The 24,808-nt window shown below is 50.8% G+C and overlaps 2 protein-coding genes across 11 annotated transcripts in view; one reads left to right on the forward strand and one right to left on the reverse strand.

Moving 5' to 3' along the window:
- CHST13 (carbohydrate sulfotransferase 13) overlaps positions 1-12,885 on the forward strand; it is a 39,000-nt gene extending 26,115 nt beyond the window's left edge. For all 4 annotated transcript variants that reach the window (XM_009669331.2, XM_009669328.2, XM_009669329.2 and 1 more), the window contains 2 exons: positions 6,257-6,339; positions 11,547-12,885. In XM_009669331.2, the coding sequence (XP_009667626.2) occupies positions 6,257-6,339; positions 11,547-12,392 (929 nt within the window). In that variant the 3' untranslated portion in view covers positions 12,393-12,885. The remainder of the gene's footprint in view (positions 1-6,256; positions 6,340-11,546) is intronic.
- Positions 12,886-21,098: 8,213 nt separating this feature from the next.
- SLC41A3 (solute carrier family 41 member 3) overlaps positions 21,099-24,808 on the reverse strand; it is a 115,448-nt gene continuing 111,738 nt past the window's right edge. For all 7 annotated transcript variants that reach the window (XM_068907003.1, XM_009669322.2, XM_068907005.1 and 4 more), the window contains 2 exons: positions 24,531-24,679; positions 21,099-22,040 (listed from right to left, as the gene is read on the reverse strand). In XM_068907003.1, coding sequence (XP_068763104.1) covers positions 21,855-22,040; positions 24,531-24,679 — 335 coding nt within the window. In that variant the 3' untranslated portion in view covers positions 21,099-21,854. The remainder of the gene's footprint in view (positions 22,041-24,530; positions 24,680-24,808) is intronic.

A 24,808-nucleotide genomic window follows, 5' to 3' on the forward strand; every position in this document is an offset into this window, starting at 1 on the left:
TGAGGTATTGATGTCACACTGCTGCAAGATAATAGCTTTGCCTTTGATGGAAACAGTACTAAAATCTAGGCTGTAGGAGGAAAAGAGGGAGGCAGTATATTGACTTTTTAAGCTCTGAAGGAAAGCCTGAAAGCACCAGTAGCACAATAATCTCCAAAATATGCCTGTGCTTCCTCTCAGGCTCTTCTCGTACAGTTTTTTGTTCTGATCGGTGTTACTTCCTTAGCAATGGGTTTTCTGTCTCCTGCAGTGCATCACTCCTATTCCCTCGCTTCATCCTTGAGGATGCAAAGGGCAAATGTAATATCTCCTTCTGCCTGTCTCTTTGCAAAACTGTTTGGATTTGGATCATAGTCATATCCTGACAGCTTGTCTTGATGCTTGTTATCCAAATGGCGATCCAGTGGTTGCCAAAGGTTGACGTTTTCTCTCTCTTAGAAACTGGATATGCCTTGGCTAAGTAACATCCCTGCTTACGGATGCAACTGTGGCCTTGCTAAATTTCTGAGGATTACCATCGCTTGTGGTGGAATCTGGGAAACTCAGTAACAAGCTATAAAGTCAGAAGGAAAGCCAAGATGCTGAGATCTTGGCAGCTCCCCCATGATGGAAGGTCCTGCTGTACTTAGGGCTGTGATGCCAAAATGCAGCACGGCCCATTAACTTACTTTGATGATACTCCTTCCTCAACACTGTCAAATATTTCAATATTCATAGGCCTTCCCAAACTGCTTAGAGTCCTGGGAGCATCCCAGCAATGGGTAAACCACAGCTGTGCAGAGGATGGTGTGATTGACTTGTTCTCAGCAGAAGGAATGGAAGAAGAGGGAAGCGTAAATGCTGTTGCTCATCTGCCCCCTTCCTCCCTCCTCCTTGCAGTCCCGGCTGCATCCCAAACCTAATGGAAGAAACAGGCACAGGTCACGAATCGAGCCTTTCCCCTGTTCCCCCTGCACATTTGGTTTCCTTTCATTTCCAGCAAAAGGGCTTGGGCTGTGCATGTCAGCCAGGAGTCTGTGGGATCCCCTTGAGCTCGGCCTTTGCAAGGTAGGCCATTGCTTGTACTAGGTGAGTGGTGAAGGCAAGGCCAGGATTGGGAAGCAAGTAGGGGACAGGCCAGGGAGAGAACCCGGGATGGGAGAGTATCGCAGGATTGGATGATGCAGTGGTTGGGATGGAGTAGCCAGGGAAGAGGGATGATGTTCAAGTTAGGGCTGAGTTGTGTTGGTAGAGCTGCCTGATGAGGACTCTGCGTCCGGTAACGAGGGAGATACCCGGAGAGAAGTGCATTGGCAGAGGTGTGCAGGTGCTGGTGCTGTGGGAAGGTGAGCAGGGCTGACCACAGCTCTGGCTCATGGGGCAGTGGGGGCTGTCAAAGCCAGGGCTGAGGAGGTCCACACTGTCTATTCAATGTGTGGAGACCGCCTCCCCCAAGCTCAGGGAGGACACAGACGCCCTGGCCTCTGTGCTGCTTTTATGGCCATGTCGCTCTTCCTGGCCATCTCAGATGCCTTGGGAGCAGGAGGCCTGGACTTGTCTCCATGCGAGCCGTTTGAACGTGCGCTGACAGCTGACAGCATTTGCAGCCATTGTGACACCCGCCCTTCAGACGAAGGTTGGACACCCGGCATACGGATCAGCTGCTGCCCCTCCGCATTCACCAATGCCCGTCGCGGTACCTCATGAGTTGTGCACAGCTGTGTCGTCGCTGCTTCTTCACCTCCAGTGAGAGTTTTAACAGTCTTCGAACACTCGTACTAATGGCCCAGTCAAGAGCTCGTTTAATTTTCTCCTTGGGACACAGCCTGTAATGAGCAGACGGTTTCTGAGTTAGGAGACTTCCTGTGGTTGGAGTGCTTGTAAAAACCTGCCATCGGTCCAGACTTTTGCTCTGAAGGGTTTGGCGAGCACCCCGTGCTGGGGATGGTGTCATCGCTTTGGAGAGCAAAAACTGTCAAGATCTAGTGAATGTGGAGAGCTGGCTCCTTCCCGTTGCCAGCTCAGCGCTCCAGGGCTCTTCCAGCCACCTGGGCGCAGCCTTCCTTTTTTTTTTTTTTTTTTTCTTTTTTTTTCCTTCCTCCCCCCCCCCTTTTTTTTTCCTGGAATCCTGTACAACATGAGCAGAAGAGGGATCCTGGGAAGGGGGGTTTTGCTGCTGTTCAGAGAAGGTGCCTTGTTTTCTGACAGATCTCGTGTTGGCAAGAGCCTGGATGAAATTTCGTTTTGCAGCTTCTCTGCTTAGGCTGTTGGCAAGAGTCATGTGAGATGGAGAAGTCCCTGACCAATGTTTTACCCCTGCCTCGGTAGCACTCAGAGGTGCAGCCCCAGAGCAGTCAGAGTACAGATCTGACCTGCTATACCTCTGCTCACTCCCTGCACTGCTACGGACTTGCTTTTTGTTCACCCTGAAGAGCACCCTGCAGAGCCAGCCCGATCCTCCCAGGCTGTGACCTGCCCCTGCCCCACACTTCCCTGGGAATGCATTTTCCACGCTCCCCTAAGCAGCGCCAGCGCAAGCTGTGTGCATTTCTAGCAGTTTCAGGTCAGCCTGAACCACCCTCGGTTTGTTTACGTCCCTCGCGAGAAAGGTTCTGGTTGATGCATGTGTTACTCTTGAAAACAAACGCCTCCACGTTGCTTTTACTAAATATAGGACAAGTGTCTGCGGTGCACAGTGCTTGCAAACAGACCGCGGCGGGGTCATACTCTTAAATAGAACAGGAGTTTATCAGCCCCAGCGAGGAGAGGGACTTGAGTTTAATACTCTTGCTTGCAAATTCACGATACAGTGAGCATAGTTTTAAAGGGTTCAGTCTAATTCCCTTGCATTTCCCAATGTCTAAGCCTGGAAATGGGAAATGGGAGTCCCCTGGGGCAAGTGTCTCAGCCCAGTGCTGTGTACGTTAGATCTTCCTCCTATCTCTCATTAGCACAGATGCCATTGCACCCTCCTGTGGGGTAACGGATACAGGGGATTGAGAAAGAAACTGTACCTTATGTTGAGTCAGGACTTGATCAATCCAGTGCTGCAGGAAGTGTCATTATTTCCCATGAACACGCAAGCGTATATTCACTGGTGATGAAATCTTGTGAAGTCAGTCATTCGTTTTCCCTTAATTATAGCTTGAAGAAAGACTTATGTTTAGTGCAGACCCTGGTGACTTTGTACTTTGGAGCAGTTTTCATTTAAGCAAAATACTGTAAGCACACTAAAAAGAAGACAGGGTTGGATTTTTCCTTCTGGTTATTTTGGTTCAAAAATTTAAAAAAAAAATCCATCTGGGGCTTGTGTAACAGATTTGTTTTTGCTTCGTGGTGCTCAGCAAATGAGAAAGTTCAGACCCCCAAATTGTGATGCAAAAACTCTCTGTGTTACAAACCTTCGCATTAACAGAAATCATTGGTGAGATGTTTTACCCTCCACTAGTACATCCCCCTGAGATTTTAGAAGGTCCTTGCAGGACCGGAAACTGAAGACAGAGGATTGGAAGGACCTCCCAGGTCACTGTATCTTTCAAGCAACTGTGTCCTATCATCCCTTTCAGCAAATACATCCTCTTCCACTTTAAAATTCACAATGTAATTTACCCCCTATTTTTTCTGCAAAAAACAGTCCCAGACCCTCACACCCTTGACAGTTAGAAACCTTCTTCTCATGTCTAGCCTAGGCTGTTTTCAGCTCCCTTCCTGCCGTACGAGACTACTGAACTGTCGTATCGTCTGCCGACGAGACACAGATATGAAAAGCAGCTGGTGGGTGAGAGACCGGATAGCTGCTAGGAGGTATTTGTGCAAGGGAGGGCCTACACCTCTCCCCCATGACTTGCTCTGTGCGTTAAGTTCGGGATAGCCAGGCCACGTGGTTTGATTCTTTCTGTCCGGGCAGTGCTGGGTAACGGGTCCCTGGCAGTTTGGGGCTGAGGGATTGCAATCGAAGCGGACACTTTCCCTTTTCTTTGCTTCCTCTGCCAGTAAAACCTGGGGTGGAGGCTGGGATCTGAAGCAACGTTGAGCAGCAACTGAGCTGTGGTGGCCCGTTGGCTAGGGTGTCAGCAGGGGCTGAGCACCCTTCGTGGTGATGCTGCTCGGGAAGCAGGATTTACTTCTAAGTTAGAGCTGGCTTTTGCAGAGAGAGTTGCTGGCTGGGCACAGAGACACAGGGGCTCTCAGGACACCTTGCTTCCATCCTCCTTTGTCTTTCCATCTTCCCAGCTCCCTCTTTCCTCCTCCTTGGCTCTCAATGCTGTCTCTTAATCCTCCTTGCTGTAGATGGTGCCAGTTTTGAATTTAGAGCCCTAATTTAGGGCTCTAACTGTTTCGCTAACTTGTTCCTCCCTTTGCTATCCCCAGCTCACCTTCCTAGTTCACCTTCTTTTCCCCAGCTTGAGTAGGAAAAAATTGCAAACAGCAGGTCACCCCGACCCACTGAGAGGTAACACCGTTGCCCTCCCCAGGCTCTGCCCTGGGCCAAGAGCTCCCAGCAGTGGACGCCCTGATCTGATCCCTGGTGTCTCAGAGTTAGGAGCCGTTGCGGTAGTGGACAACTCTTTAATGAGTTCATGGTGTGTTCATTAACTTTCTGCCTTTGGGCTCTAAATTAACCTCAACTGAGGTAAGCCACATATCACTTACATCTGTGGCTTCAGGCTCTCAGCAGATTCAAGCAGGCAGGAGGTCCGATTTGGATCACTTTCTTCATAGCCGGGAAAGTGGTTGCATGCCTACAAAATTTATGAGCACGAGAACCTGCGCGTCTGTCACTGACTCGGTGACTGGCATAGGATTCAAGGCAGGCCAGATCCAGCCTCGCATTTGCTGTTGCTGCAGACAAGCCTCCAACATCGAATCAGCAGCTCTGCGTGGCAGAGCAGGGGAGGGAGCTGCTGAGATGGCTGTCTTCAGCCTCAAACACTCAAGGGAATATTGCTGTGTGGAAGGAAAAAAATAAAATAGCAAATAAATCTTAAAAGGACTTCTTATCACAGTTAGGCGAAGCATCTGAACAATTTGTCTGCTAATTACCATGTGAGCCTGAAAATGCAAACTCTGAGCCTCTTGGGGCTCAGCACAGAGCTGCCGGTGTTGGACCTGCCCCGACCTCCACCAAGCACAGCTGCCGTCTCCTTGTCCTGCGAGGTAGCTGAGCCGGGTCCTCTTGCCTCCTGGTCGGTAATTCCCTCGCTGGTGCAGCCAGCAGGCAGTGGCATTTCCTGGCTACACATGGATCAAATTATTAATAGTTGCTCCTGAAACTGTAACAAGCAATTGTCTTTATTTATGGCCTTCTGTTCGTTTGAAGGACAAGCCCGGACCTGCTGAACTCTAAATGCAGATTTTGTTGAAAAAATAAGAGAGAGGAGCAATTTTTTTTTTTATTGAAGGCCTGTATAAGAGAATTTTTGTGCTGGGGTCTGTAATTTTTAATTTCGTAGAAATAAATCCTTTCTTTTGACTAAAACCCAGCGTGTGAAGCATCTGCAGTCCACTTAACATTTGGATAGCATTTGGGAATAAGTAAGTGTAATTGTTCAGCAGGCCTCAAATCAAACAGATCAGATTTCACGCCATTCAAATTGGGTGAGTGATAGAAATGGCAATGGAAAAGCAGCATCTGTGCTGCAAAAAAAAATTAAAACACCTCCAAACTTTCAGCAGGTCATAGATTAGTGAGAACAGAGATAGAGATTTTTGCATCTTAATAACACAATTATTAATCTAATCTATTTTGATCTGTTTTAATATCTTTTAAAGTTCTTTGTTTAAATGTGCACGTATGACTGCGCAGGGGCTTGCGTGGCTGCAACGTGATGCAGTCTTTGCAGAGCGCTGGGTAGGCGTTTGGGCTACGAAGGGGAATTTTTCGCCTCTGGAGAGTGAGTCCCGAAGGGGTGGTGGGTAACTTGCTTGTGGCTTAACTTTTTACCATTACTGCAAATCCCGAGGTCAGACTGCCTTGCCTTGCTTGCCCGCTAACGCGTCAACGACACGTGACACGATGAAACACGGCACCTCAACAGCGCGTCGGTTGTGCCGGGGGCGCAGTGACCCCGACGGGCTCAAGCCTCCTCCCTCGGCCTGGAGCTGTGACCGCCGCCGGGGCCGCGCGGGGTGGCTTGCGGCACCTTTCCCGACGGTGGCCGTCCCGCTGGGATGAGCTGCCTGCAGCGAGTTTGGCTCTTGACCAGCCCCAGAGCCCTGAAGGGGTTGAGGGAAGCAGCACTCCCAACACCTCTGTTTTGTCTCGCTCCTTTTCCAGCCACAGAAGACAGGGTTATGAGGACCACCTGGCAAGGGAAGGCCGGTCGCAGCCCGCTCCAGGCCCTGTACGAGAGTGACCAGGTGAGCGAATGGGGAGAGGGAGATGGGGGAGCGGAAAAGGAGGCAGGATTTGAGTCCTTCTTCCACCGCTTCTAGCGTGCAGGGCACTCGCCACTTCCAACCAGCCGCCAGGCCCCAACCTCTGGCTGTGTTCAAAAGAAAAACTGCACCGCTCTGGGGAATTATTGTTGATAAAAACTGCTTATGGCCCTTGCTGATCCTTGGGCAAGTGGTTTCGTTACTATAGCTGGGCAAACCCATGCAGATTTCACCTGCTGAGGATTTTGAAGCAAATTCTGGGCTGTCCTAGCAAGGTCATTGCTGCCCTTTCTGGGCTAATAGTTGACAGAGCCCTATGTTGGCATGCTATATAGATAAAGCTGGTCTCAGCCATAGAGGGATTATAGTCACGGGACATCTCAGTCCTCTCTGCCACCCTGGGCTGTGCCAGATGCCGCTGCTCAAATGGGGGCAGCTGGCCACAGCCTGGGCACGGAAGCAGTCCCGGCTCGCGTGCTCTTCGCAGGCTCGGGCACCTGCTGCACATAACGCAACAGCCCCAGCGGCGCGAACGCCCTGCGCGAGGCACGCGAGCAGTCACCCGTGCAGCCCTCCCCGGCGGGCAGCCAAGCCGAGCTGGCATCGCTGTGACCCGCTGTGAGACGGAGTCGAGGAAGGCATCGAGGAAGGCGTCCCGCTTACCGTTAGCAGCTGTCTGAGAGTTTGGGGTTTTGTGGTTGAAGCCCAGCAAAGGGCATGTTGGTGTTCTCAGCTGCATTTTTTTCCCCTTGGCCGCCAGACTTATCTGTGCGGAGGGATCCTCGCCCACAGCTTCCCGTCAGGTAGTTCTGCGGGAAACCAGCCCTTTAGCCGGGATAACGGGCCAAGCCGCGGCGACGTCCCCCACGTCCAGGGGCTGCCGTCCCCTGCAGCCCTCCAGCAGCAGTGGGCAAAGCCGGCTGGCCCACCCTCGCACGCCAGCTTTCCCGGCCGCCTCGCAGCCACGGGTTTCCAGCCCCGCCGGGCGAAACGCTGGGAGCGGCTCGGCCTTGGGCACATGCCTCTCCCTGGTTCCCGTCTGCGCACGGGCCGGCTTCGCAGACAGGCGGCAGAGGGGAGGGATGAGCGGCGCTTGGGCCAGCGCCGGCAGCGGCCCTGGTTTCCTGGCTGCCGGCAGCGGAGGGAGGGACGGGACGCGGGAAGGTTTTCCGCGAGGCTGGCGCAGCTCCGGCAGCCGGCGCAGCAGCCCCGGGCTCTGGTTTCCGTCCCGCCGCTCCCCTCTGCTCCCAGGCAAGGCTCCAGCCCGTGTCCCCCAGGGACGGAGGTGGGCAAGGCAGACCCCCAAGCCTTAGCTAACGCCCTCAGCCGAGGGGCCCGGAGATGTGCAGAAACCCGAGATGTCCATGGGATGTCTTCACTAGGCTCATCTTCAGTTAACCCAAGAGTCATCCTGCAAAAGGAAATTAACTCCTCATTGCCCCTTTCCCTCATATTATTCTTTATCATTGCAAATTAATGCACTCAGTGCTGCAGGAAAGCCTCTCAGCAGCCCCCTCCACAGCCGGCGTGATCCCCTTTTCATCCGTGATGCTTTGTGTTACTGTCTAGGGTGGTGCTTTTATGTCTGTAGGCAGAGAAATTTCATTTGCTCTGGGAAAAATGGCAAATGTGGACTTCCTTGGCCGCAACACCTGCAAACCCTAATGCTGCTGGAATGTTGTCGTGTTATTTCCTTTAAAGTGATGCTTAATTTCTCTGGCTTTTAAAGGGAAGGGAAATGAAGGGAGCAATTTTGCTCTGAAATAACTGCAAGACATACACTTATTCCAGTGGGCGGCTGTTGAAAAATAGTCACATTTATTTGTTGCCATGCCTGCAGACAGTGGCTGTCTGTCTGTCTGTCTGTCTCTCTAGCCTCATAGTTTTGAATTATGCAAGTGCAGGAAAAAAACACCTGAAAAAATTACATCATTAAAATATCTTTTTTTTTAACTTGCAAAAAAAGTTTCCAATTTAAAAAGATGGAGGGGAACTGCCAAACAAAGCCCAGAAAGAGAAGTTTATACCCCAAGCTTTGGCCCACTGACAAGGAGGTGTACCGTGAAAATGCCCCTTCAACCACAATTTTTCACATCCCTGGATACTAGGGTCCTCATTCCCAGCTAGCCAAGATTGTCAGAATCATCTCCTGCTGTCTGTTAGAGTTGACTGATCTGGATTTGCTCCAGCTGAACATTTTCCCTTATCAGTTCCCTCTTGGAAGGGTCAAGAAGTCCCTGTGGAGATGGGATGCCTTCTCCTGGTCTTCTTGGAGGTTACTGTCCATGCAGGTTCCTGGAGAACGTGGTCACTAAGGTGGCCTGAGCAAGGTTATTTCAGCTGTGGAAATGCAATCCAGACGGGTCTGAGGGTGGCTGATCCTTTCCAGTAGGAGCTTTCAGCCTGGACATTAGTGCCTCACTATCAGCGAAGGGTCTGCTCCACCCATGGGATGGGAGGTTGAGCTCAGTAGTCAAAATCCTGGCACTTGTTTTACAAGGCCCCATCTCTGCAACACCACCTTTCCTGGGCTCTGATGGCTCTTGACAAACCTCCCAGGCACCCAGGGAGAAATGAGGGTGCAGATGAAGCTTGGCAAAGAGTGTCCTTTGGCATGCAGTGACTAACAGCTGTCGGCAGCAAGGATGGAGGGACCCAAGTGTCCAGCTGCACTTTACCTCTCTCCTAGAGGTACTCGGAGAGGATGAGTACTGAAGGAGCCACTAGTTGCAATGCGGGTAGTGACTGCGGTGTCCAGCATCTAGGCACGCATTAAATGGGTGGTTTACTGCACTCCCCCTGCTTAGCTCTGCCCTTGCATCTCTGACGTGGCCTGCCCTTGCCCTTCATCTTGTGGTTGCAAGCTCTCCTTCCAGCCAGCTGTGCTTCTCACTCGCAGCACCTTGTGCCATCGCAAGCCAAGGTCTTTCTTACTAGCTCGTGGCCTGGCCTGAAAACATCTGCCCCTAAACAGCATGGGCTGGCACAGGAGAGGTTCACAAAGGCAGCTCTCAGGGAGGCTTGGTGAAGGATGCTATTTGTGGATGAGAAGTCTGTGCTTGTGGTGGAGCTGAAAACGAGAGAAAACAGTTCAAAATGTGGAAGGCTGGGGCTGGTGCCACCCTCATAGTCTTCTGCTGAGCTTCGCAGGCACCAAGGGGTCGGATGGGCAACAAGGAAACCGCAGGCAGCAGAAATAGGCTGGCCAGAATTTCCGTGGAGCAGTGTGACGCCAGGGGGCTGTCTGCAGGAGCACATCCCAAAATGGAAACTGTCTTTGGCTTACAACATGGGGCCATTACTTTCTCTAAAGTAACAGCCCCACAGGGTCAGTTCTCCTGAATTAGGAAACAGGTGGTGAGGGTGTTGGCTGAAGTTGTGGCCTGGGGGTTGTTAGCACTGAGGTAAGGCTTGGAGATTCCCAGCAAGGGCCTCAGGCACTGAGCTTGAAACATCTCCCAGTGTCAGTGAGCAAAACTCATGAGTGAGTGGGCAGGAGGAGGAGGGCATCTTCCCGTTTTGAGTTCCTGGAAATGATTTCCTTTCTCAGATGTTTTAATGACGTTTCAGAATTTCTGACAGGAAAACTCACTTCCCCAAATCTGGGGGTGGGGTTCAGCTGGGGAATGAGTAGGGAGATCTGAGCTCCTAGGAAGCTGATCAGTAGCTGCTGAGCCTAGATGCAAGGATCAAAAAGAGGAAGAGGAGGAGAAGAACTAAAAAAACTCACACACACACATGCGTGTGCACACCCCCTCCCCCCCTTCTGTGGATGCCACTGAACTGTACCATCTTCAGCCTCCATCCTGGCTTAGGAAATTTGGCCCCTACCTTACCCCAAATTTGGGGGCTTCAGCATCTGAATCTGGTGCCATCATATCTAATTCTTTTAGCCTCATAGCAGTCCTGGAGCAGATGGAACTGGGAAGGAGCGCAAGGCTCTGCCACCACCCATGCAGGGAAGACAACAGGAGAGGGAGCTTGTGGGCAGCAGCTGGAGCTCTTTGCCTCCATCCTGCTGTTGCAGCAGAAACTGGGAGATTGCAAATGGCCTGTGACATCAGACTGACCTTTGTGGAAAGACAAATCCCTCAGGAAACCGGATGCTTTTGGGCATCTGCTCTCCTCAGCTGGCCGACAACCCGACTGGAGAAGCAGGAGGGAATACAGGAGCATGTCCAAGGCAGGCGAGGGGCTCCCTACACAGTCCAGCGCCACGGCAAGGCTGCCAGCATGAGCCGTGAGGGGTGGTGGGGTGAGCCGGCAGGTATAAACGGTTTTGGCAGCAGCTTCCAGCGCTGTCTGCTCCGTGACGGTGCATGTGGTAACTGCCCACACCATGCATTTACTGCCGAGTTGCCGACAGCCAGAAGCAGTAGGGTCCCTGGGGAAGAGGCAATGCCACCATCTCTGATGCACCTCATGCCTGTCCTTCATCCCGTGCCCCTCACTGTAACCCAACCCTCAGCTCCAGCTCCCCGTGATCTGACTGGCTGTGTTAAATATCAACTCTCTCCATCCAGCTCTCTTAACCTTTTCTTGGCAGCACCCCCCCCCCCCCATATGGGTCCTTTTTCCATTCCACACTCACGTGCCCTGTTTCTGCCTCTGCTGGCTCTGGCTTTAGGTTTGCAGCAAGCCTGTCAGCGTAGGTCTCCAGGTAAGGCTGTGCTAGTGCCTCGCTGTGGTGCAGAGCGGTGCATGCAGCCCACCCGGGGAGGGTGATTGTGAGGCCCGTTATGCCAGCAAACAGAGCATGTCGGTCCCCCCTGTGGGGCAATGGGGCCATGCATGCCCCTTTTTCCCTGCAGAAGAGAAGAAGTGCCTTGCCAGCCTTCAGCCTGGACTGCTGTAACTACAGGAGAGAGCTTTAACTCAATTGGGGGCGGGGGTGTGGAGCTGTAGCAAATATTTGGTTAGTGGGCCTCTCTGTGCTGCCTGTTCTTCATTCATGTCCCCTTTGACTTTGTCTCCTTATCCTGATCCTCATCATGTTTTGTTCTCTCTTTTGCCCCCAGCAGGTCCAAGTATTAACAACATCAAAGCCAGTTGAGTTCAAAGTTAATGCTGTCCCCAAAATCCCATGTGGGTGAATGCCTCGACCTGGGGACAGGACGGTCATGGGGACTGTCGTGTCTAGGCCACGGTCGGTTTGGGCAAACCAGTGACCATCTCTTTTGTGTCCCCAGTTTGAGCAGTCATCGCTGCAGGCGGTTCACCAGCAGAGACGTGAGCTGTTGAGCAACATCTGCAACCGTTACACCCGCAAACGGCGTCTCCTGAGGCCCGATGACTTGCGGCACTTGGTGGTGGACGATACGCATGGGCTGCTCTACTGCTATGTGCCCAAAGTGGCCTGCACTAACTGGAAGCGTGTCATGATGGTCCTGACGGGGCAAGGCAAATACCAGGACCCGCTGGAAATCCCCGCCAATGAGGCCCACGTCTCATCCAACCTGCGCACCCTCTCCGAGTACAGCATCCCCGAGATCAACCACCGCTTGCGCAGCTACCTCAAGTTCATCTTCGTGCGGGAGCCCTTTGAGCGCCTGGTCTCGGCGTACCGCAATAAGTTCACCCGCAGCTACAACACAGCCTTCCACAAGCGCTATGGGACCAAAATCATCCGACGGCACCGACAGGAGCCCAGCGACAAGGCGTTGGAGCGCGGGGACGACGTGCGCTTCGAGGAATTCGTCTACTACCTGCTGGATCCACGGACACAGCGGGAGGAGCCCTTCAACGAGCACTGGGAGCGGGTGCACTCACTGTGCCACCCCTGCATCATCCACTACGATGTAGTGGGCAAGTACGAGACCTTGGTGGAAGATGCCAACTACATCCTCCAGCTGGTCGGGGCTGACGCTACTGTCAAGTTCCCATCCTCATCCAAGACCACCAGGACGACAGATGACATGACAGCCCAGTTCTTCCAGGATATTAGCCCCTTCTACCAAAGGAGACTCTTTAATTTATACAAAATGGACTACTTACTCTTCAATTACTCCATCCCCTCTTACCTCCGCATCCGATGAGGGTGGACCCAGGGGAGTGGTGATGGAGAGCTGGATAACTCTCATCGCAACTCCTCTCCTCCCAGCCTGTACTCATCTCTCAGTTAATTCCTGCTACCACCTCAAGGCCCTCTCCATTACTGCTCCATATCCAGATGTCTCGTTTGGACCTGGTCTGGATCTGGAGCAAGGACACCTCACGAAGCATTGGGGCTGGAGCTTTTCCTTCCCTTTTCTTTCCCCCACTTTGACATCTACAGTAGATGTTTGTGGGGAAAGGACGCTGCTGGGTTTGAAGGCTTGGCTTATCTGGTGACTTTCTTTCAACTAGGAGTCTCCTCTGTAGATCCAAGTCTTGGGAAGGCTCCTTCTTTGGGCAGGATCCCTTTGGGTCTTTCTCCTCCTTACTGTGCTGTTTGGAGGACAGACGTGGAGTCTCGGGGGCAGGAGGGGGCAGGGTGGAGCATGTCAGAGACTTGCATAGACCCGTAAATAAAGCAATAATTTAATGTAAGTTTTTTCATTTGTTCTAAATTACTTTTTTTTTTTTTTTTTTTTTTGCCTTTTTCTCCTCCTTCCTCCTCCAGCTTCCTGCTCCTTCTCCGGTTGCCTGGGGAAGGGGGCTGCAAGCCAGCAAGGTGTTACTGTGACGGAGCAGTTTCTCTTTGACAAAGCCAGGAGGGCTTTTCTCTTCCTCTTGTTCCACGTGCTCTCAGCTGGGATGTGAAATACTCCGTGTAGGGAGAGAGGGGCAGATTCACAGCTGGTACAGGCCAACAGAGACACAGTGATTTTTTGCTGAATTACAGTAGCAGAGCAGTCAATGCATAATCATGCGTGTGTGTGTGTGTGCGCGCGCGCGCGTGTGTGTGTGTGCGCGTGTGTGCGCGTGTGTGTGCGCGTGTGTGCGCGCGCGTGTGTGCGCGTGTGTGCGCGCGCGCGTGTGTGTGTGCGTGTGTGTGCGCGTGTGCGCGTCCACAGGTGTCTCCATGTTTCTGGTTAAATCCAGTGCATCCGGGTCTGGCACCTCCTTTTTTTATAAGAGCAGGCATTTACTGTTTTGCAGATCCGTGCATACGGCTGGGGCAGAGGTGTCCCTTCAGATGCAGTCATGTCCCCTGTGGTGCCCTGGCCACGGCCCCACCGAGCTGGTGAAATCCAGTGGACAGCGCTGGCTCCTCTGCACCCCCTCGCATGGCTGCTCCATTTCACCAGCAAATAAGGGGGGAGAAAAAAAAAAAGAAAACATCTTATTCTTGCAGCACTGCTCACTGGCAGGTTTTGTTTGTAAAGTACTTTGGGGTGCACTGTGCTAGGACATAGGAGCGCGCTATAGTGAGGGAAAGGTGATGCTGGGCTGGGAAGGCAAGAAGCAGCATGTGCATGTGTGTCTGCCAGGGCAGAGAAAGAACGGCAGAAAATAATGGGGACAGAGACACCTAGAGGAAAAGTGCCATTTGGCTGCCTGGCCTTGGACAAACCGTTCCTTGAAGAAGAAATAGGAAAAAAAAAACCCACACACACACAAAAAGAAAATGACAAACCCAGTCCTAGGACTTTTAATTTAAACCAGTCCGAAGAGCTGAATTTCCTTAAAATCGTATTTAAAAGTCTTTCCTTCTTTCTGTTTGGCTTTGGCTTGGTGGCTGTCTTTGTAGCTGAAAGTGCTGGTAATAGCATTTGCTGTCTGCTGGCTCTGCTCTGAGCGCTTGACCTATTAGTGCAATACAATGTGAGGTTTTATAAAATCCCAGTGTGCGCAGACTGTTTTAAAAATAATGTTTTCATCTAATGACTTTCGGCTGTTATATTTTAACCTCCTCTGCCTTTTTCCTATCTGCCACTGATCTGCTCCTATAGGTGGGAGTGCCCTCCTTGGTTGCTCTGAGTGGCGTATGGAGTTTGGGAATGGGCTTAGAAGAGCACTGAAAAAAAAAAAGTAAATAAAACTGATGGTGATCCTGGCAGTCTGACTGATTCTCCCAATCTGGACTGGAGATCTCACTGAAATGGCCTTTCTCATGCTACCTTAGCATCTCCCTGTCTGGCTGAAACTCAGAGTAAAGAAGCAGGTCATATGATACAACAAATTTCATCGGCAGCGTTCAGGCTTGGAGCGAATTTGTCCTGTTTTCTCAGGAGTCGCACGGTCCCTGGTTAACGCTGCTTGTGCTTGGAAAAAACACTGTTCAAGTCTCCACAAGCTCTTCTCATAGCTTTTGGTCATGGCTCATAATTTGGGGGCAGATTCAGAGTCACAAAGGCATGGATTTTTTTTTTCCTTTCTCCCCCCCCCCCAACACTCTCCACCACAGGTATCTCTACAGGGACCCAGGGAGGACCATCACCAGGTACACAGACCAGGTAAGGCAGCTCTGAGAGGCTGCAGCATGTGCATTGGCTGGAAAAGGGCTGTTGCAGCTACAGAACCTGTCAGTGAAGCCTTTGGAGGCGTTTTTGTTTGGTTTGGTTTGGCTTGGTTGGGTTTTTTTGGTGGGGTTTGGTGTGTGTTCAGGGCTTTCCCAGCTAGTGCCAGTGGCTGTGTCTGTGAGCCACGAGCAGGACTGGTGGGCCCATTGCACAGACCTTATCCCCACTGTGCTGTCTGTAGGTGTTCAGGCAAAAATGGGCTCGTTGAGACCACCTCTGAGACAGCTTTGATGTGGAAGCAAGGACATGGCATGCTATGGTCTTTTTTCTTTTGGCCAGCTGTTTTCTAACCCTCCCCATGATGGTGGTGATTTGGAAACTGCTCCAGTTTTGATGGCTGTTTGATCTCCAGCCATCCCCCCAGTATCCCCATCAGCAAGTCAGCCCTGACCTGGTTCTTCAAACAGTGTCAACCATGTGACCCCCACGCAAATGCAGCCTTCCAGCCTCAGCCACAGTCAGCAAAGGGCAATAGCCTGCAGCGCTTTAGTCTGCCATGTGCTGTCGTCTGGGTAATGAGGGCCCTTTGGGAATACCCGCCTTTGGGCTTTTTCTAAAAAAAAAAAGATCATAATCCATTTATTTAGGTCATATCCTTGGCCTTCTCCTTGCCTAAATAATACTCTCCACAGCAAAAACCTGCCTACACGAAGAGCAAAACGGCCACTCTATACTTCTGAAGCAACTGCCTTCAGCCAGGACAGAGCGTTCCATGCTTGGAAATGCTTTGCCCGTGCCAAACCAAAGCAGCAAAAGCCTGCGCTCAGCCTGGGAGGCTGCGGAGAGGCTCAGTGCCTCCCCCAGCCGCCCTAGCCCCTCCTGGAGGCACGGCCTCGCCTGGCGGGCTCCCAGGCAGGCACAGAAAGAACAGTGGGCTAGACCAAAATGGAGTTATGAGGACATCGTGTGACTGGTTATCACAACTACAAGCATTTTAATTTCCTGTAAGATTTTGGGTTCTGGGATCCGTGTCTTCAAGTAGCTCCTAGTTGATTTTCACTTGTTTCACTGCATCCCTTTTCCCTGTCAGAGGAAAAGATCTAGGCAAAGCTAGGCCAGCTCTAAAATGTACTAGGATTCGTCTTCTTCCCCCCCCCCCCCTCCTTTTGCCTCTACTTGCAACTGGGAGCGTGGTGGCTCCTGATGGACAAGGTCTGGAAACCCAAGGAGCTGCATAGGGTGCTGGCCACCTCCAAGGAGGACAGGACCTAGCCTGCAGCACAGCAAGAGGCAAAAGAGATGTCCCATAGCAAAGTCCTGGGTGCCAGTGGATGTCAAAGCCGGGGGGGGGGGGTGGGAATAGAGCTGGGGGGTCTCTTCACTACTTTGTTGGTTGCCTGCACCCTGCCAGGAGGAGAAGAGTGAATTCACCAAGTGAATGTGGCTGCAATCAGCCATCTACCCCCTAATTAAGCTGCTTGTCCCCAGGAAGGGCAAGCCCTGTCCCTGGAGGAGGGGGGGTCTGGCTCAGAGCTGTGCCAGCCATTTTCTGCAGGGGTTCAAGGACTCAGCAGCACTTGGGCAGCGCTTTTCTCCGCCACGGAGAACCGGGGTGCCCAAGTGAGAGAAAGCACAGCAAGAACTGGCGAGGCAACGGGAGCCTAAAGGCAAACAGGAAAACCCACCTCAGATGCAGTAATTGCACACAGCTCAGCCTGAGGCAAGGATTAAACTTGCAAACACTGTTTAAGCCTTTCCTTCCCCACTGCCTCCCCCCCTCAGGTGTTTATTAAAATAATAGTAATATTAATAATATTAATAACATGGTTCTTCCTTTGCTAGATAGCACTCACACGTCCTTCTCAGTGGCAGAGAGCATCTGCCATGCAACTGAGATGGGGCTGGGGGCAAATACGCAGCCCAGCACTAGAGGCCAGCTGGAGCAGGCTTGCCACAGTGATGTCCGCAGCAGCGATGCCCCCAGACCCCTTGGGGGCTGCTGGTACCCGGGGTCCCTTCCCGGCATCAGACAGGCTCCAAGGCCCTTGGAAAACCATCCCGAGTGAGCCTGATGGCCCCTGGGTTTCGACAGCACTCGGCTGGCACGTGGCTTGGAAGCCGTCAGGGACCTCTCACCGTGCCAGGAATGCAAAACCAGGAACAGTGTCACTTTTATATGTGTGCGTGCACACAAAATGTTCATAATGTATAATAGAATTATTGCAAATAATTGTAATATTTATACGTGCCTAGGTGATGATAAATGCATTATATATAAAAAGTATCTGTATAATATATATGAATAAATAGCATATATGATTATACTAGACTGTATAGTGGAATCATATTTTTTTATACAATTGCAATACTTAGGGTCACTGAGTTTGTGTGTGTCTGTATGTGCAAGTGTGTGCAACGCAATACCTGTATAAACACGCACACAACACTATGAAAGAGGAAGTACCTTCACTACCCTTGATGTTGGGCTTTGCCACAGACAAACCAGGCTTAGCAGCTGACAGCAAGCCGACCCCTCCCTCCGAGTCCTGCAAACAGCGCTGTTTTTTTCTCTTCAGCAGAACAAAAACGGTATTTTGCCGGTGCTGCGTGTATTTCATGCTACCTAACCACCGGCCTCATCCCTGGTGGCCCATTTAAAGGTGCTGAGTTTCTTCTGCCAGCGAAACAAAATTGAGCGCCAGTGATACGGAGGTTTCCTTGCAGAGCGTGCTGTGCACCGCAGATTGGGTTGTTTACCAGCTGGAGGATTAAATAGACTTCCAGTGAAGGGGAAAAATATGTAAGTGGTTTCAAGTATGTCTTGGAAGCGGCGTCTCGCTTGAAGGAGGCTTTTCAGACTTGCTTGTGTTTGCTGGCTGGCACTTCACCTGCCCCTGGTGAGGCTGCTGCATCTCTAACAAAGAAGCGTTTCTGGAAAAACACTGTTTTCGGAAGGAGGCAGCAAGCATACACACTCCGTGTGTATGTGTAAATCCTTCTTTGACCACCCCCGAAAAGGAACCCCTGTTCCCATCTCGCCCTAAGGCAGGTGACGTCCCTGTCTCCTTTGCTTTTTACTTGCAGAAAAGGAAGAGCAAAGAGCAGCATTTTAGCTCAAGGAGATTTCACAGGGGTCAGTTTTGTTTTGTTTTTTTTGTAATTTACTTTCCTCTTCCAATTTGTCCCTGAAGCAACAGGGCAAAAAAAAAAAAAAAAAAAAAAAAACCCAAAACCCAAAAAACAAAAACCCTCCCAAACTCCAAGTCCCTTTCTCACCACCACCCCCATCCCAAAACACAGGCATGAACCTGGCTTTTAGGTTACTAGGGGGCAACTAGTGGCTGCTCTCAGGAGTCAAGTCTGGTCAGTCTGAACCGTGCTGCTGATAGAGCAGCCTGGGCCAGAGGTTCAGCAACAGGCCTTGGTGTGAAGGGGAAACTCTTCCTTTTACATCTTTTTTTACTGCTTCCTGATGTTGTGGCCTGGATCAGCTGCTGACGGCTGCACACCAGCTTGGAGGATCCAGCCCAGAGTACCACTTTTTCTTTTGCTTATCTTTAATTGGTGCTTTATCCAAAAGCAGGCAAGTTTTGTTTTTCTGCTGGCAATCCACATTTGCCTATTTCCTCCCAACAGAGATTAAAATAAGGTAAAATTTAGACTGGGATCCCATAGTGTTTGATGGTTTATTCATTCCAGGGCAAGTGCTGAGCCCAACATGAGCTGATCAGGATGGAAGACCAGGGGGAGGAGCTCTCCTCTTCCACCGCTTCCTTTTCCAGCAGGCTGCTTATTTGGGAGCCTTGAGGATCCAAAAAAAAAAAAAAAAAACCTGATGGAAAAACCCACAGAACAAGCAAAAAAAGTCACTGTCAGCTCAGCTACTAGTTATGGTGATGGTAGTGGCTAGGTGGTGTTATCGGGGAACCAGGTAAGCTTATGAGGAAGGGCATTTCTGGCTCCCCTTCCCCAGCTGGTTTTAGCTCTTTGGCTGCCTTACCCCAGGCAGGGGATGGTAACTGGGAGGAGCAGCAAGAAGGGACTGTGCTCTGCGCACAGTGCTGCCGAGGGACCCAGCGCCAAAGGGAGCAAACAGTGCTGCCCACATATCGTTCCCTGCTCCCTGCAAAGGCCAGGGCTGGTTTTCTCGGAGGACCAGGTTCAGAGGGTTATAGGAGCCCTGATCAAAGACTTCCTCCTCCATGGTTACATATGACCTTTGTTAGCAAAGGCCCTTTCTCATAGGAACAGGGAAAGAGAAAAGGAAGGAAAAAGAATAAACAGGTTAACCAGCCAAATAACTAGCCTTTCGTTGCCCTTAAAAAAAAAAAAGAAAGAAAATTCCCCTTTTATTGAAACCATTTCCTCCAGTTATATCATTTCTCTGGAGGCTGGAAGCAATTTTCAGCCTTAAGTGTGTTGTGTCCACTAAATGCAGAGAAACGAGGCTGATGCCTGGCTTCCCCCCGAGCGGGATCCTGCAGAACAGCATGGCTCGCAGTGCCATTTTTAATCGAGACACATTGGCTTGGGCCATGGCACTGTGGCAGGGAGCCCCAATGCCTCCTGCAAGTAGAAAACCCCAAGTATGGCCAAGGTGCAGCACTGCTCAGGCTGGCCTGGCTGGGTCCCTTAAGTAGGACACAGCTGGCACCCATTACGTGTTCCAGTTCGTGTCCTCTGTCAAGGGATACAACCAGAACAAGCAGAGCTCTGCCCAGAGATCTCTCAGTGAAGAGACATGCCAGTGCCAGGGATTTGTTGCAGTCCTGTGGCAGAGGAGCAGCCCTGTGCTGGGCCCCGGGAACTGATGCTGGAGGAGGGTGATTGAGTTCCCTTGTGGTCAGCACCATTCACAGGCTCCAGTCCTTGACTTTTGGGGAATTGGAGGGAGCAGGAGCACAGATATGCTATTAAAACAGGGAGTTTCACATGCCTGGGAGCCTGTGGAGGACTTGATGTCTTCAGCAATTGGTTCTGGCCATACCCTAGGACCAGGCTTGTCTGATTCAAGGCACCACCATGCCAACAGCAAAAGCTCCAAGGCCAGGAGAGGACCGCTCAAAGGCAACGGGGACATGCAGCGAGGTAGGCAGGAGAAAAGCTGGTGTTGGGGCAGGAACAGTTATTGGCGAGGACCACTCAAGGAGGTGTCAAATCTGAACTAATAAAAGATTTACAAAACAAAAGGCTTAAGCTCAAGTTACTAAAACACATTTGTACCTTCTAATGTATCCCCCCCCAGTCTGCAACTGGCAATCGGACTCTTTGCTTTGCTCTCAGTGCAAGCCCCCTCGGCCTCTGCTGCTGCGATTATCACACGTGGGTGCTCGTGGCTGACGGCAGCGCAGCCGAGCAGGGCTGAGAGCACACCAGCTGCGGCACGAGATAAAGCAGTGAGGCCCACGGCTGGAGGACAGTGTGCCGCGAATACTGAAACCTCCCACCCACAGAGCTGGTGCACGCACAGCCCCCAGCTCAGCCAGCATAGGGGCTTTTATCCTTTGTTACAACCTAAGGAAGAGGAGATTGGGAGAGGGGGGAGATGACAGCTGCTTTTTTTTTTCAGGCAGTGTGGTTCCCCATGTCTGGTATCACAGAATTGCATAGTTTGGGGGTTAAGGGACCTTCAGCCAAAGCCATGTGTGAATTCTGTAAGTGGACCTTAGCTCTGCAACAGCTGCAGCACCCAACACTCTTCAAATTCAAATGTTTAAGAGCTGGCATGTCCTTGAACAAGGTGGCTGGCTCCCAGTAGGAAGGGGGACTTGACTGTCCCCTTTTCCCTGCTCCAACACATACAAAGGCAGATAATTAGTAAAGGTGAGGCCCTGTGTTATTTTTCAAAGCTTTCATTCATAAGCCTACCACTCCTGACTCTTCGGGATCTTATTATCTGGAGAACCTATTGTTTCTTCAATTTTGGTGAAAATCGGCTGCTTTGGCCAGCGTGGCCCTATGAGCCTCTCTGACATGTTCATGGTTACACAAGATAGCCACGCTGCAGCAAGGACGAGAGGACTCCTTCACCAAATCCTCGTGCTGCCAACACAACACGCTCTTTCCGCATACACAATTTCTAGACTGGTCAGGGAAGTGATACAGACACACAGCAACTTTTAATGAGGGGACAGTGACTACAAGAGGGGGAAGGGGTTTTAATTCTAATCGGAAACATGTAAGTTGCAAAAAGCTGTTCTTGGTTAGGAAACACCGATTTTACTGAAGTCCTATTAAAATTGTGTTGCCCAATTCCCAGTAGATGAGAAACAAGCAAGCAAAAAGTTCAGCCTGACAAGCTTGAACTAGAAACAGGCAGGAACATGTCAAGAAAAAACAACCCCCAAATCCACAGCATTACCTTTTAAATCACTTTATTTGTATGTGTATTTCTACAAACTTTTTAGCTACTGGACATTTCATAAACCGTAAAAACAAAACCAGCCCTCCTACCCCCCAAAACACAATCTATCCAGCTTGTCAGTCAGACAACAGCAGCGCTGCTTAGGTAGGTGGTGTCCCTAGATAACTTCCCACTGGACGTGAGCCAGCAAGGAGCTCAGTGCGTCAGGCCCTGAGCGTCTGAACCGCAGAGAGGACACAAGTCTAAAGACGTGGTTGCTCTCCTCCGCCGGGGATGTGATGGGAGAGAAAGGGGGGGGGGGGGTTAAGAAAATATTTTCCTTGATGGAAAATCAGAGCCTGACAGAGATGTTGTGACATTCATTTGCAGGTTCCGATCCAGTGACCTCTGCAGGCTTCAGACCAGCCTCACCAGCTGTTACTGTGCTAGACCCTGAAGCCAATCAAAACGCTCACTCATTACAGTATGGCCCAAGCGCTCCTTAATGCCTCGTTTGCAGGGCACATACGTGAGCCACAGGTGTTGCTTAAAATTGGTTGCTCACCTGCCCCAGCACAGACCGGCGGGTGCCGATTCCTCGGGGCGGACGGAGCCCAGCTGTAAGGCACAACGGGGAGGAGAGGCAGGGTGTCAGGGGCGGGAGGGGAGGCCCAATCCAGCCAGGTGACCCAGCTCTCGTTGCCAAGTATCCTGTTGTCCCAACGGAAAGCACCATGTTGAACAAGTGATGCGGAGCAGCGTGTGGTCTCTTAGTTTCCCAGGTTCATGTCTGCACCGTGGATGAGCCAAACCAGGCGGAAACAGCCAGCCAGGAACCCCGTGCCCAAGAGATCCCCTAGGGCAGTGAGGTAGGGGATGGAGAAATTATCTGGATCCAATCCCTTCCTCCACATCAGGCGCACGATGAAGTCAGCCACGTAGAGCAGGATTCCCACCTGAAGAGAGGCAAGACAGACCCTGCTGAGAGGCAGCAAGGAGAAGGGACAGACAGACTTCCTCAGCTCACAACCCAAATCCTCACATGGCCACAGCCAGGTACTAGAGCTAACGGGGACCTCCAAGAGGTAACAACTTCCCCTGAAAATTGCTGTTTCTCTCTGGGATGGAGCTGAGTTGGACCTGGTATAGCTGGCTCCCAGCACCCGCAGCCACAAAACCCGGCCCAGCATCGTCCACAGTGCTGTAGCCCCTTGCTGCCAGTCACACAACAGCGTCCCCGGCACGGGGACTGCACCTAAACTGCTCGCAAGCATCACGTGGCCCAAAAACAGGAGTCTGGCGACACCGATAGCGTCTCCTGTGCTGGGAAGGGATGGTTCCCACTTGCCCTGCCATGAACAGGAGTGCTCCCATTCACCCCATCCCAAACAGGACTGCCACAAATATGCTATGCAGGCAGTCCCAAAGGATAAGTTTGTAGCCAGACTTTTTTTTTCTTTTCCTTTTTACATTAGATAGAAATTCAGATCTCGTCTACTTTGTTCTTCCTAAAAGTCTCAGTGGACCACTGCAGTTTGAGGCAGTCTTTATACCAAAGTTATCCCAAGCAGCATTGACACGTTAAAAAGAGTAACCTTTTTTTTTTTCCCCCTCATCTCAACAGTTTTTAAACCTTTGTTGTGATTTCTTTTAATTCCTATTTCACTCCTGATCCTGATAAACAGATGGAGGAAAAAAATACTTCTGCTCAAGATTAAAGACTCTCCAGTTAATTGAATTACGAAGGGAGAAAGAGTTTGCACTCCACATCTGTAGTCCCTCCATGGGAAACCACAGCACAACAGGAACCAGATGGAGTCGGCATTTATAAAGGTGAAAACAGCAACCTGGAGGGGGTGGAGGGAAGAGGATAGACGAGGGAAGCAAATTAAATAACAGAATCACAGAAACTACAGTGAGATGGAAACTCAATAGGATATATATAGGCCATCCCTCTGCTTCACTGCAGGATCAAATATGTCCAAATCTTCCCTGAAAGTGGTTTGCTTAACCTATGCTATACAACCCTCAAAGATGGAAAAGCCACACTCCAGGCAATTAGTTCTGTGGTTTAATTTTTCTTTTGCCTCTTTTGTTTTTCCCAAGGTCTTTAAACCACCTTTTTTCATCTGAAACCCACGGTTTCTTATTTCATCCCTAGTGACCACACAGAAAATGTTATTCCATCCCTCTCTACAGAAACTTAGTAGTTTAAATTAAAGACTGTTATGAGACTTTCCTCAAGCCTTTTTCTTTAGGCTAGCTAACCCCAGTCCATTCAGTCGTTCCTCCGAGGTCATGTTTTATAGGCTTCTGATCAGTCTCTTGGGGTTCCCTCCAGCTGACCCAAACTACTGCCTCCCATTCTTTCTAGCTTTCTTTATAAATCTTAACGGTGGGGGAAAAAGAGTCAGGCTGAGCATATCCTTCTCTGCTGGCCTCCACAGGAATCTTTCAGGGTCAATGACGTTGCTGGGATTCTGCTATTTACCCTGCCATTTACTCTGTGTATTTTCATGCTTGGCTCTGGTTGAGGAGTTACCTCGATGCATAAAGAGAAGAATAAATATTTTCCTTTACAACTACGACTGTGGATGCTGGGTATAGGGTTGTACAAAGGTCAAGAAAAACTGATTGTTTACACATGCAAGGAATTCACCCACGGACACAAGGCCGCTCGTAAGGCAAAGTGAGAAGCCAGCTACCTCATCCTGCAAACTAATGAATCACTGATTTAAAAGGGCAAGTGAAGTCACAGCCTCTGTGAGTTTAAGTGACAGCTGCATGCATTTGTGAGCAAGACAATGAAGTCTATAAGGCAGGCAGAACAGCACAAGGGACAGAAGTCACAGGCAGAACAAATTGCGTGAACTGCCCATTGGCTACCCAGAACTTTTATTTTCAAAGATGAACTTCCTAGGCCTGGGTTTTCCCTTTGCTTTTGATCTGAATGGTCCTGTCCACAGGCGTCCCCAGGTCTTCAGCATGGTGTGGGAAATTGGTTTCCAAAACGAGCAGGGAAACCTGCTGGCTGGGGTTCACATCCTCTCAAATGCCCTTTACTGGGATGACCAGAGACCGCCTAGAAATGTGCAGGACAACAGAGTCAATATGGTAAAAAAGGGTATCATCTACAGCAAGAGGTACCTTCTTGCCAAGTGCATGTCTGCTGACTGCTACCGCAGCTTAGCAGATAATTGTAACTTTTTCCTCACTGTGTTTCTGATCCCTCACTCACCCATAAAGACAGCCAGGCTCATGTGGGGAACCTGGCAATTTGGGTGAAGTATTACTGAAGATAAAAGATGCTTGGTAGGAAGCACACCTGAATGACTGGAAATGGGGGCCGTTGCTGGGACTTTTACTGTGACTCTTCGTTAGCCTGGAGACTGTTTTGTTTTCATGGTATCTGAGAGATTCCTTTTGGATAAGAGGTTGGGGTTTACCTGCAGCAAAGCAGCAGTCAGATAAAATATCACAAAGGTGAAGGACAGAGACGTGTGGCCTCCCTGTAGCAGATGGATGGTGTAGAGGAACACGAGGTGCCCTGGGATAACCAGGAGGAACAGGACTCGGGCTGACTTGGAATTCACCTCTGCAGGGGATACAGACAGGAACATCAATCACAGTGGTGGCAGAAAGCGGGGGGGGGGGGGGGACGGACAGGACACAGCTTTGTATTTTAATGATGATACACAGATTTGGGCTGTCCACGACCACTCAG

The sequence above is a fragment of the Struthio camelus genome, chromosome 14, assembly GCF_040807025.1.
Source record: "Struthio camelus isolate bStrCam1 chromosome 14, bStrCam1.hap1, whole genome shotgun sequence".
Classification (NCBI taxonomy): Eukaryota; Metazoa; Chordata; class Aves; order Struthioniformes; family Struthionidae; genus Struthio; species Struthio camelus.